Here is a 14,278-nt window from a genome sequence, read left to right as displayed (position 1 = left end):
GGAGTTTAGACAGCCTCTACAAAACAAAAGGAAGATGAAGTTATAATTGAATCTTATGTTTAAGCTGACCTTACTGGGAAAGATGTTTAATCGTTTAGTCGTGGTGCGAGACCAATCGCTGCAGGAGAGTGAGAAAATCGAATCTGAGTTATTCAGAGAGCCATATAATTGGAATTGATTTTCAAAATAATATTTATTTATCTTGTGCACTTCCCACCTGGAGAGTTTAGTTCTGATGTCATGGAAGCAAACACAGGACATGATCTTTTTCCTCAGTCCTCCTACTCCATTAGGCTGAGTATTATTAGAGCAGTGTGTTTGTTGTGGACTCAAATCCAACTGCAGCTGCATAATTTCTTCTCATATTTTAGGAGGATTACATAAACTACAGTAACCTCCCTGTGCACTGACAAGGATTCTAAGTCTTTGAAACTTATGGGAAACTGTCATGAACTTTTACTGAAATTTTCTCTTCTCACACATCTATGTATCTTTAACTGTTTAAAGTTATTAGATCTCGTCAACGTTATTCATTTTTTTGGACTTGACACCTCTTTTTAGAGAGGTCTCACTATTCCCAGGAGGCCTGAAAGGGTCAGGTATGATGGAGTCTTTTTTAGAACACTATAACCTGACCGTCTTCTGTTTGGTGTCATCAGTTTGTCTCTGTAGAGGCTTCAAGGACAGTCCAGGTGCTTCTTGACAGTGTAGAAACTCACTCTTATCTGGAGCACTGGAATAGGAGGGGGTATAGGAAAACACCCTTTGGAAGGATAAACTGCCTTCCTTCCTTCATACCAGCTGCAACATATGTGCTTCTATCGCTTCTTCTCGATATGAAGTGTGTCCGTGATAAATGCATCTATATTTTATACTTCATATTTGAGTCTTCTGTAAGATTATTTCTGCATGAGGAAAATCTGTTCTCACAATATTTCCATAACAATCACTTTCCACTCCCCTTTATAAAAAAAAGCGTTCTGTCCTCTTTCTGACCTTAGAGCTGCGTCTTCACTCTGGCTGTAATATCTTCTTTCTAACCCTTCCATTACCTTCTATGAATTTTTTGTCCTTTATCTGACCTCAAAAGTTACATATTCTTGCTGCCTTCATCATCCCACAAAGCTGTGTCCTCTGCTTTTACAACCATCACTTATTCAGCAGATTATTAATACCTAGAAATGACACAGCGTGACATAGCTTCACTTCTGTAGTCTTTGGGTAGTTCCTTTAGTTATCACCCCTACTTTCTTTTATTCCTCTCTCTGCACATCACCTTTACCAAGACAATATATTTTCACCTCTTCCCTCTGTCTCCTCTGGGTTTTAACACATTTTTCATTTGACTGACACGTTCGAACATCATCCATAAAGCAAAAGTCAGTTTCTGGGTGTTGAAAACTGGTCTGTTGGATGTGACAAATTATTTGCCTGTTATCTACTTTCAGGCATCTTTTCAACTTCCATTCTCTCTCTTAAACTCCTGCCACTTCTTAATTATAATATATTACTCATAATATTATAATAATTTAATTCAATCTTAACTTTCCCCCTGGGTTTGACCATTGGTTGAATGCTGAGAGTGCTAAATAGGTCACAGTTACTTAGCCTGTATTTCTCCAGCCTCAATCTTTTGCTAACTAGTAGCTGAGCAGTAGTAAATTTTGAAGACTGACGCACAAACCTTAGCACTGCAGCCAGTGCATTTAATAAAAAATGCAGATTTTTCTTTGAAAGCACATAGCCTCCGTTTCCAGTTTGTATTTCACCTTTTATAGCTTATGCAAAGTACAGGTGATCACAGCAATCAGCTAGGGACCAAAGTAATCACAAGGAGGTTTTTGCCAATCAGTTTGGCAATACACATTTTTCCCCCGTGATGGTGCTTGCGAGGAGGTCACTGGTCTCGAGGCCTCTGTGACCGGAGCTTTAGCAATTGATTTCCCACTGACAGTCTCAGGTTGTCATGTCAGTAACACCATATCCCCTCACCTGTCTTTTGCTCTACTTTCCTTATTTCAGAGGCCATATGTGATGAAATCTAGTACACCAGCCAATGAGATCCTGCAAACATTTCACAAGGTCCATCCTAGTTACCCAGCAGCCTGGTCTTTGGAGATGAAGTCTCTTCTCAGAAAGGTAAACAAGCAGCAAATGCATAATAAACAGCAACATAAACAAATTATATTGTTCATGCCTTTGTTTTTCCTGGTACTCTTATTGTCAGTGGGTGTCTTTGCTATTTTGTATGACATACGCTATTTTGAATTTTTCTCCGGTGTGGGAAATCTTTATCTCCTATGGGAAGACCATTATCCATATCTGACACCAGCACACTGAGGCTACAGAATCTTAATTAGGAGGTCACTTTCATTGTTACAGCCTCACTTGAATGCAGCACAACTTTAGAATTATAATGGAGTACAATCAGTATTCAAACATTTAAATTAGTGATGTAGGTGAATGACAGTGTTAACTGTTAGCGGTTACTTGCATACATAAATCAATAAGGTACTATTCCAGAACAAATGCTGAAGCTGAAAACGTAGAGAGACACAGAAAAACAGACACAGGGAAGCTTATACTTCAGTATGTGTGAATAAACACTATAAATACCAGCCTAAAATTAGAACAGTCTACGTGTTATTCAGTATGTCATTCAGCTGTCAAACGTGTCTTCGTCTTGTTGTAATGCTTAAAAGATGCACGGCTGTTGTAGGATTTGGCTTTTATCTTGGCAGCGATCCACTGCAGTCAAACTGTTGCATTGCTTCGTGCTCAGACTCCTCGAAGCTCATTGGCATTCCAGTTGCATGTGTATATGTGTATGAGGGAGTGAGCAGGAGAGTATAGAGAGACGAAAGAGATGTAAAGAATGTGAAAATGCAAGGGAAGAATTTCATGCCCACAAAATTTGTCCTTCATCTTTTATCCTTCACAACCCACTGCGTTATCCCGTCACCATTAGCTTTCTATATGAGTTTCATTTTTTTTCCTCCTCCTTTTGTCTCCTCCCTCTTTCTCAAGCTCCCTCCGCATGTCCCTTCTCCAGTACTTCCAACCCCCTTTGTCCCTGTATCCTCATTCTCAGACACATCCTTAAAGGCAAACATGTGCTCATGTCTCAGTGGGACTCTGCTCCTAACTTTTCAGCCATGCCTCCCCGTGGACAGTTGTTCTTACTTTAATCCTTTTGTCGCTTTCAGTTGCTGTGCATAGATGTCCAGAAACGCATTTCCTGTCTAGCAGAGCTACAGGATCTGGACTACATGTCAGACGTCAACTGGGATGCTGTGCTCAGCAAGCAGGTCCCTCCAGGTTTTATTCCAAATGTGAGTATCAGATATAAACTCAGCACTGTGACAATGTAGTGCGCAGCAAAATGCTCACATCTGAATGTTTATTTTTCTGCTGTATTACATTTAAATGACACAAATACAACATTGCTGTAAATCAAGGTAAGGAGCACCTAAACAAACATATACCACACTTTAAATAATCCATCCATAGAAGTCTTAAATGACCTTAAAGCTTATTTAGAGTATCATGGCACAAGTTTGTTTTTTTAACGTATTAGATTATAAATACCAAAGGTTTTTCTGCTGTATTTTTCCAATACTTATTTCCATACCAGTATTTCAGGTATTTACCCTAAAGCGGGTAGTGAAAAATGAAGATGAAGCCACTGTTCAGTTAATCTTTTGTACCCTGTCTGTAAACACTGCCCCCTGCTGTTTAAGTTGGCCCAACTACTTATTGTAGATATCCAGGCAGAGTGTGCAGATGCAGAACAACAGAAAGAGTCTTAGACACAACTGAAAGCAGCTAAAGAAGCTAAAATGTGTATCTACCAGCAGCTATATAGTCAATGAGTCATTATGGCAAAGTGGATAAAGCTAATAATGCCATTAGACAGGGAGTCAAGCTGCTTTGCTGACAAGCTCATGTAGTATCTTCTGTAATGTCAGGTTCTTCCGAGCGTTACAAAAGTTACAGCTGGTGACTGAAGGGTGTAAATGAGAATCTGCAAGTCCAAAGTAAATTTGACAGGCTCACAGAAGAGCCTTTAGAAAGAAAAGAAAACTTGTACAATAATGTAATGATCAAATAACTCTAAAAGTCTCCTAAAAGGTGACAGTAACTGTTAATGCTTTGTTCCAGAATGGAATAAATAGAGATTAATGACTGTTGGAAGTAAACAGTTAACTAAATGACATCTAGTTTCAGTCTATAGCAGAGCAGAGCAGCTGGTATCCCCAGCGGTCAGGCTACCACAGCAGAGGAAAGGCACAGAGGATCGATGGGGAATTGACAGTGTCTTTCTGTTTAATTATAGGCACATGCACAGTCTTTAATCCCTTCCACACTATTAATGTTTGAACACTGAGGGAAAACTCAGCCCTTATGTTTTGTTTCCTAACTTTATAGCACTCAGCGTGTTTTATCAGTCTTACCTTGCTTCAGTTTGTTTTTTATCACATATTACTGTGTTCTGAAGCACTGTTGAACATTTCATTGTCAGATATTTAGTGGTACAAAACATTTATTGATGCAAAATTCTAAATTTTCCTCATCATGTTTCTAATACAACATGGAAACCTGCATTGCCATTTGTTTTTTGTCCTGTTTTTTGACACCAAAATAACCACGTCTATGCCTTTGATTATATGTCTTTCTTTATTTGAATATGTCACTGTAGAGGCGAAGACTAAACTGTGACCCCACATTTGAGCTGGAGGAAATGATCCTGGAGTCCAAACCACTTCACAAGAAGAAGAAAAGACTTGCTAGAAAAACCAAGGAGCATGGCTCTGACGGCTCTCCGCAGGTAAAGCCATAAATTTATACATTTAGATCATATTTACATTATGTTATGTTAGGGTAGTTAACATATGTTTGATATTGATGATTGATAATGCATTTCCTACAACTGTGTTTAGAATATTTTTCTCTCATTATTTTCATTAATGAGGAATGAAGAAAAAGACTGAAAGGTGAAAGGTCGAGTGAGATATGGGAGAACATACCCACACAATTTTTTCATGACGTCAGTATAAACTCAGAAAGATCAAACTAGAATAAGATGCATATAAATTGTAAAGCAATGTGTGTTGGATATGTTTATACTTTACCACACAACTGAAAAATATCAGATACTTCACACCTACTGTTGGCACACACACTTCAAAAAAAGCCCCATGATCTAACCTGTTGCGCGCACGCATACAGCCAATGCCAAAGTTACAAAGTTTGGCTCGACTCTCACCCTTTGGCACAGAGGAACAATTTATGGAATTCTTTTTTTAATAGAAGTGAAGCAATCTGTGTGGTCTAGACTCCAGAGCACACTCTTTGCCAGTTTGCAATAAGAAGTCTGAGCTGGCTCAAAGTGCACCATGTTTTATGAAAGCTGACAGCTGCTTGTGGAGGCTTGTCTAAGTGTATATATCAGTAATATCTCACTGTGTGGCCAAACAACATTTCTAAACACTTGGTCCATTTTGTCAGAGAGAATGTCACCTGTTCTAAAGAAATAATAATAGCAGACTTTCAAAGAAATGTTTCTTTTGTCTAAGCGAAGGCTAAAGGGAAGAAACTTTTGAGTCATTCTAGTAGTATTTAGGCAAAATGAAATGTAAGATGGGTATGGTAGAGCACTAGTGACTCCCAACAAAGGTATCTTTGGGTTACATGGAACAATTAGCCGTAAAAACAGAAACTGCATTTTAGTTTTAAAGGACTGATATTGGAGCCAATTTTAAGGAAGTAAAGAAGCTAACTAAATGGTGTGGATTAGTAGTAGATGTGGATGTATATGTAGAAAAAATAAGATGATAGGGTGATTAAACAAATTAATTAAACATAATAGATAAGCACTTGAAATTAGTTGCCAAATGTGGGAATTAAAAATCTGGGATGTCTTTACCAAAATGAATGGCTAGAAGGTGAGGTGTTAGCCAACAGTATGGATTATGTATTAGCTGTTATAACAACCAGATAAAATTAAAATTGTTCGCTAAAAACAATAGGTAAACTGTTGTTTGGCAACTGAGTGCAATGGAATGAATAACTCTTTCATAGAAACGGATATTTCTATGTGTAGTTAGTTGTTAACTCAATTAAACTCTGCACAATTCTGCTCAGATCAGCTGGTTGATCCGAGCAGAATCAACCACATCTTTCTCACATTTTTCCTTTATTTATTTTAATTTATTGGCTGCTAAAAATGCTGATACAGAAAGATCGGCAAATAGCTAATATCCCACTCTGCCTACTTTATTAGATAGTAAGTAAGGGATGAATGATTGAAGTGATCATTTATGTGAGCACATTACACGAGAAAGATTGGAAAGTGTTACTTTAGCCCACTGTGACGTTTGTACCATAATGTCACTGAACGGTGGGGCATTTGTCTTTCCTTTTAAATTGCTTTTCATATACCAGACAGATTTTTTTTTTATAAATGTTGTGTATAGAAAGCACAGGTCTTCCTGCTATTTTCCATGTACACCCATTTCAAGTTTTCCCATCTTATATCTATTCAGGGATTCTATTTGCATGCAGTTTTTGATGTTTGGAGCCTATTCAATATGATGTGGCCAAACATCCTTTTCTGGAATCATATTTTGCAGTGTGTGCTTAGCTGTCAGGAGGAATACTCACTTTACTGGCTATAAATATCAGTTTGTGTTTGTGCAGTGCTTTACCATATCCATTTACGCAGGGCTACTGGGGCCACTTGTGATGGATGCTTATAAGAGACAGACAAAAAAAGATTGTGAGTGTTTGATATATGTGTGTATGTCTGTGTAAGAGAGAGGGTCTGTGTACCATTGCTGAAGCACAGCAGATCAATATTGCATGAAGAAAACTACCCTAATGCCTGTTCCAGCCTCTTACTCATTACCTTAAAGCCGTCTGTATTCTTTTTTTGTATGTTCCTCCTCTCCTCTTCTCCTTTCCAACCTTTGCTTTTCTCTCCTTTCCGCTGTATCCCAGCACAAAGATATCTATATGTCACTATAACATTTTCTTGTACAGAAAGTGTCCCGTTCCTCATCCATTTTTCTGGTTGAACTTTTATCTTTTTGCCTCCCTCTTCCTTTCATTGCTCTCATAATGTAGCATGGAATTAGCTCAGTTAAACCACTGATAATATACAGCAGAAAATTGGACTGCTGTGAGAACAAAATTAATTGTCACACTGAAACTTACAGACACACATACACACACACACACACACCTCGCCTAATCATAGGTGCCATTCAAGTTTATTGCATGCGTGAGATAAAGTGGAAACTTGACATATAGAATTAATTTGTATAATGTGTTCAGGGCTGGAGCTGTTTTTGCTACTCCGTATGTTCTCATTGTTTCTCCAGGTTGCTGTTACTATGTGTGCATCAAGTTGTAATTTTATGTTTGCTAGGCTAGGTTTTATTATAGGTGACATTGGTGACGTTATTTTCATAATACCAAGGAAGTTTTAAAATATGAAATGGGTGAAATCATCTTCTATCTGATTCTCAACATATTGCAATCACAGGAGGTTTCTAGTATGTTTGAATTGCCTGATCTGGTGACAATAAGTTGATGCTTACCATAATAGTCTAGTGATTGTATTGGGTGCAACATTTTTGCTTGTTGTAGAGTTTTTACTGCAGTGGCTATGATCATTAACTTTATAATGAGAAATGACTATATGAACATTACTGTGTTAATGTTGAAGAAGTCATTAAAATGAACATGCAGAGAATTATCACCTACAGTATTGTGCAAAAGTTCTAAGCCATCCCTCATTTCCTTATATGTCTGTGTGTCAGTGTACATATTACAGCACAGAGCAATAAGAATCATTAATAAGACCAGCAGACAAACACAAGCTATATGTTTAATAACTGGCTGTAAGAACTTGTAGTAAATACTACAGTATCATAGTCAGTGGATTAAAGCTGTGCGATACCTGCACAGAGGAAATTAAAACCTGTTTGTCACTGTATACTGTAAGTTCATATAACTGTCTCAAAACAAAACAAAACTATTATAGCCCCTTTTCCATCAGTATCTACTCAGATCGACTCACCATGACTCACCTCGGATTGACTGATTTTCCATTACAGTCGAGTACCACCTAATGTGTGTGGTCGTTCGTCCTGCTGCTCGGTCGACCTGATGCTTGGTCTGTGGCTTTTCGTCAGACTCACGGACCATGGCTTTGATTTTTTTTGTATCAATTTCCCTTGTTGCCGGGTTTCAAAAATGGCAGTTTTGATTTTCGTGAACGACACACTCTCGTGACTCGCTGAGCATCACCACTGACCAGCCAATAGGTGGCATGCAGTCTGACGACGTCACATTTTGGTACCTGCTCGGAGTGCTTGGAACCCCAACTGAGCAGGTACTATTTTAGTACCTGGTACCAGGCACTATCATCTAATGGAAACTCTGAAAACCGTGGCTAACCATGCTGAGTCCTAATTAGTACTAGTTAGGTACTAATGGGCTTGCCTGAATATGAGGTTGATTTGCCAATAAGCCATTTGGCTTTTCCATTCTCTTGACTTCTCATTCTGCTCATCTGGATATTACTATTGTCCATTATTATTGTTTTGTGCACATATCTGAGCTAATGAGAATGTAGGCAGCCTGTATAAAGTTTAGTTTGTAGTTCTTTGTTTGTTTAAAATTTCTACCTACTCCCTTTCACACTTAAAACATTCATTTACACTATTATGAGTTTTTGTATGTCTGATTCCAATCTCACTGCTGTATCTTGTTTTTGTACTTTATTTTATGTGTTTGTTCAAAATAATCTATTCTTCCAAGGAACCAAACCTTCTTGTATTTTTTCAAATTGGTCTTGAGAAGCTGTGCTCCTGGCTTTCTGAAGCTCTTTCAAAGTTTTTTTCTTTGGACATTGATGCTTTTTCACTCATTTTCAGTCCGGTCCTTGTATCGGACCATTTTCAGAGGAATTTTTGACTTAAGTCATTTGCACCATGTTTGGTTTTGGTTCAGTCTCACCACTCACTTATATTTTTTGTTTACATCCATTTTCAAAAAGTGGCTAAAACCTACCACACATTATCTGTTTAGCAAAACAGCAGTTAATGAAAATGAGATATAGCTTGATGAAAATGCCATCAAATATGTAAATAGCAGGTAGTTGGTAGTGACCAATAATAGGGCTAAAAAGAGAGTGAGCTCTTGATTAAAAAGTTACTGCTAAAACTGTAAATAAGGTAAAAGTACATCCATTATTTTCAATGCAAATTTCAAAATAAACAGCAGATTTTTGGGTGGGGCATTGGGAGTGAGTTGGAAATAAGGCACTAAAAGGTGCAATCAGTGCCATGTTTCAGTATCACGGAGTCCCATGGAGAGACACACAAAGAGAAACAGAGAGAAACTCGGCCTAAATGCCTGTGTACCCTGGGAAAGGCTGTCTTCAAGGTGACATTAAGGTTTTCACAGGATATAAAACAATTTTTTTTCTTTGAATACAGAAACAAAGTATAGTACAGTGACAAAATCTATATGTGCTTGAATGAAGTTTTTTCTTTAAGTAAGAAAAACTGAAGAACAGATTTTTTTTCAATTATCTCTTTCAAATATTTCCTATCTCTTTCAATTATAGCTTAAAAATAAAATTTCTGGTTGTTCTGAGTAAACAGAAGCTTCATAGAAGTAGTGTAAAACCAGTTAATTAGCACTGATGTCAGATAAATTGATGGATCATTGGAATAGAGAGAGAGCTGCACGTGCATCTGAGGATGCAACTCTGTGTGTGCGCCACTGGTTAAAAATGCAGAGTCAGAACTTGGCTTTGGCTTAGTTCTGAGGGAATATCATCAGGAGAAGTCAAACACATGCAATTTAAGAAGTACTACTTGTACAGCAGAGATTTCTACGCTCAGCAGTTGGATCTGAGCTGAAGATTTTTGTCTGTACTGTTTAAATTATGGTTAAAGCATTCCTTCGATCCATATTTCATTATTCACCACTAACTTCACTATTATGTCACATGCGGTTCCCAAATTACAGCATATCAATCTTCTCAAATGGCTGTGATTCAATATGTCATGTATGTGTCAGGCAGTCTACATGTTTTAATACTATTGCTCAGTCACAACAAACATCAGCCTCAGCCTTAGCCATGGACCTTGAGAAATGTTCCTGTTAGGCTTTCATCCAACAGAGCACTCCCTGTTGGTTTGTCTCATTAAATGGAAAGTTTAATCTACCATTTGGAGCAATTAGCTTCTGAACTGTCTTTTTAAAAGCATTAAATAAAGAAAGAAAGGAAGAGACAAAGAGGAGAGAAGAAGTAGTGAAATGTCAACGGTTAAAGCAAGGCCAGAGCCTTCTTCTGGCAGATTCCTTTCTGACCTTCTCACTCCTTGTCTCCATCAATTTATACATCTGCCCATATTGTACAGTCACAATCCTAGAGGAATGAATCAATTTACATCTAACCCTCAATATTCAAGACAGAGTAAAAGCACAAAGAAAAGGGAGGTTTTCTTGTGAAAAGTGAACACTGAGTTATAATCAGTGTTCAATATCAATAATCAAAGATGTGATTGAATAAATGCATGAATAACAATTTCCAGTGCAGAGCCTGACACACTGGAACTCAATTTGTCAATATTTTTTAAGTGATGAAAGCAAGATCTAGGACAGGATTCAAGCTGTGAGCATCCAAAATAAAAGCTGAAACAAAAGTTACTGAAACATTTCTGATAGAAGATGTAGCTAATGCTGCAAAGGCAGACGAGAGCTTAGGTACAAATCTGTAAGGGGCACAAGCAAGGACTGTTCCTACAAATTTTAGTAGAGTCTGAGTACCTCTGCAAAGTCTGTAGCTTAGAAACGTCTTGGGGCTTAAAAGAGATATATAGCTGAATGTTGTCTGCATAGAAATGATAAGAACTATGCTTAAAAGTGCTCAGAGTGTGCTGAACAGGGATCCAATATATCAGAAAAAGTAAAGGCCCCAAAACAGAAAACATGTGGCACAGAGACAAGGCAAGACAAGTGGAGGATGTCCTATACTTAGAAGCTGCTAAAGAAAAAAGCGAAACATGATGATCAACAGTGTGTAAATGTCAAAGTGTCTAATCATAACAGTTCCTTCTGGGTTCATCATAGATGTCTATAGTTGTTTAACTTCTTATTGTTGTCACTGTTCTTGAACAGGTGAATACTGATTATCAGCACCCTGTAGATTGGTGTGGGGTGTATGTGTTAAGTCAGATTTGGATTTTATAAATAAATGATTAATAAATGTTCTTCACAGCTTTACAACAGGAGATCCTATGGAAAAGACCAGGAGGTACCACAAAAGTCAAAAGTGTGAATCGGGCCCTGGAAATATATTTTGACATAAAAAAATAAGCTCACATAAAATGTATTCAGTCAAGTCTGACCGGCGGTACCCTAAGGAGAAGCTCCATGACAACTTTACAGCAGTGCGTTTTTTGTTCAAGCTCCCTCTGCAACTTGAACAGAAACTATATGTCCTATCATGGGTTATAGCAGTACAGACAATGTTGGACAAAGGTTTTTCTTTCTTTTTTTCATGGGTCCTGTCATGCCTTTAGATCTTAGATGCGAAGCATCATTTTGACACTGTTAGAAAGAAAACAATATCTTTCTTCATGCCTCATCATGTTTTTTATGTATCAGATCTATAACTCATGCCTGACAAATAATATGTAACACTGCGTCCCCCCACTCTGAGTGTGTGCCTGTTTGTTTCTTTGTCCTTTTTTTGTCTGTATCGCTCACACCCTGTTCTTACAGTCTCTGTCTGGGTGGTTGTGTCAGTATCTTTTGGGTTCATGCAAATCTGCCGTTTTTCTTTTCTGATACTGCACTGAAAGTGTCCCTTCACTAAAACTCAGAGGCTCGCTTGCAGTCAAGATGTATACTAATCATAGGGCTGTTTTATACTTCTACACTGTCTCCCTCTCTCCCAAATCATAAAATCCACTCCCAACTTCTTCTGCTCCTCCTTTCCTCCAGCTTTGCCTCTGCTCTCTCTACTCTCCAGTCTGTCTTCCTGCCCTAAATTAGTTGATGGCTTTCGGTTGCCAGTTGCTCCCCCCCTACTGTGACAGCACCTGTACAGAACCTCTCTGCTAGGCTGTGTGAGTGACAGCTTTGGCAGGAAGTAAGCCATTTCGAAGGGTAGAGGGCCAATCTAACTGAGCTTGAGGGGGAAGCACCACATGCCTATACATGCATGTGACACTTTGAGTATGATTCTTTTTACTAAGGATGAGGCCTTAAGACACCCTAAAAATTAAACAGTTTAGGAAATTCAATAAAGATTTAAAGGTCCTACAGGGGCAGCTTTATTACACTTAATTTAGGGTTATTACTTATCCAGCTTTTCTCTATTTTTCTCTCTTGTGTTGTATCTCCTAGTCTCTCTCTATGGTGCCCACACACAATGAATACATTGTGATAATGATGATGTATTTCTGTGATCTCTCCTCGTTGCCTCCTAGGGAAAGTGAGAAAGCACCTGTCTCCTTGTCTTGGCGTTAGAGTAGTCTAACATCATTAAGTGGCTCAAATATGTCCCGAGTAGGCCTGCATGAAGCAGGTTCAGACATACAAGTCTTATAAGTTGGGTGAATTTTTTCAACTGGCACCTTTTGCACTATTCAAACAATTTGCGCTGTACTGTGCACCAGCACATATTACAAATCCACGGCACCAAGACAAGAAGAATAACCATGATTAATGGCTGGACGTGATTTTATTGTTGCTTCTTCACAACTGCCAGTAGTGAGTCACAGCTGATTTTTTTTTACATTTGTCTCTCCCCCAGAATGGGCAGCTGCAGCAGCGTTTGGATAATGTCCAGAGAGACTTCATTGTCTTCAACAGAGAAAAGTAAGAGCCTGTTCTTTCTTTACCAGCTAATACTGCCTTCTCATGGAATAAATAGCATTGTAGCTTTCAGTAAATGAAAAATGAGAAACAATGACTCAAAATGAAGGTAACACTGTAAATACTATGCCTTTTCACCATCATTAATAATAATAATAATAATAATAATAATAATAATGATTGTTTGGTTTGCTGGATATGCGGTTTAATAAATATTCTAGCTGTAACCAGGAATAGTTTTTAATTAAAAATGAAAAAAATAAAAATCCTTGCTGCTTGGTGGAAGCATGAAGGAAGGTATTAAAAAAAAAAAATCAGTAAAATCAGTAAAATGTCTGCTTGTGGCAAAATGATCAGAATGTGGGTAAATGATTATGGCAAATAAAATAGCAACTGGCAAAGCCTGCCCAGTACTGAATATATCCTGTATATCAGAAGTTTCTGGAAGTAATAAGAGATATGATTCACCAGCATAATTTGCATAAGGAAATGTTCAGGCAGGTGCAATGTTGACTCACGCAGTGGCATATTCTACAAGAACATAAAATAATTTCATGATTATTTCGGTAATCTAAATCACTTATCAAACCTTATTATCCCAACCCAAGCCAATAGTACACAGAAAAGGCATAAAAACAGATATTAGAGGCTATAAAATTGTTGCTTTGAGGAAATTAGTTTGACTCAATTTGCTGTAAAATAAAATGGTAATTTAGTCTTTAGCTAGCTTAACCTGAAAGTGTAAATATTTATACTTTATTTCATGAAATTCTATATTCATTATATGAAATTAAATGATATGTAGTATTATCAACATACAAATAACAAATTAAACAGTTGGAAAGCTGGAAAAAGACAACAATAGAAAAAACCTACAAGCCTAATTTAAAAAATATATTTTAGTATTATTTCAAATGTGCCATTGTTATTTTACAGGATTTAAGGTAGGACTTAGATTACTTATGGACTTTTTGGCAGTATAATGTATGCTTAATGATGTATACAGTCCTGTGAACGGGTTCTATTAGGGTGTAGATCATCCCTCCAGTAAAGCTTTCTGTGCTCCTAAAACAAGTTGAAGTTGTCTATAAAAGTCAACTGATAGATGCCACAGAGTGAGGAGAGTCAGGTGTGCAAGCTCAGCAGGCAGCTGGAATGACCAACCTCACGGCTCAGAGTAGAAACTAGAGATGAAAAGCTCACTCTTCTTTACAATGTTGCTTCAGGTCATTAAAGTTTGCAGGCATTCTTTTATGAACAGTTCTCTTGATTTCTTGACACAGCTTATCAAGTGGATCGAGGTCTTGACTTTGGCCCATTGTGCCACCTTACTTCTTTTCTTTTTCAGCCATTCTTTTGTAGATTTGCTGCTGTT

General features: G+C 37.7%; 1 protein-coding gene across 1 annotated transcript in view; it reads left to right on the top strand.

Moving 5' to 3' along the window:
* Positions 1-14,278, top strand: part of stk32a (serine/threonine kinase 32A) — a 70,970-nt gene that overhangs the window by 52,607 nt on the left and 4,085 nt on the right. Inside the window, exons 9-12 of the mRNA XM_063486368.1 lie at positions 2,023-2,139; positions 3,207-3,332; positions 4,700-4,828; positions 12,842-12,906. Of these exons, the coding sequence (XP_063342438.1) occupies positions 2,023-2,139; positions 3,207-3,332; positions 4,700-4,828; positions 12,842-12,906 (437 nt within the window). The remainder of the gene's footprint in view (positions 1-2,022; positions 2,140-3,206; positions 3,333-4,699; positions 4,829-12,841; positions 12,907-14,278) is intronic.

This window comes from Pelmatolapia mariae, linkage group LG10_11 (genome assembly GCF_036321145.2).
Source record: "Pelmatolapia mariae isolate MD_Pm_ZW linkage group LG10_11, Pm_UMD_F_2, whole genome shotgun sequence".
Lineage (NCBI taxonomy): Eukaryota > Metazoa > Chordata > Actinopteri > Cichliformes > Cichlidae > Pelmatolapia > Pelmatolapia mariae.
Note: the sequence above shows the minus strand (reverse complement) of the source record. Positions and strands in the feature narration are given on the sequence as shown.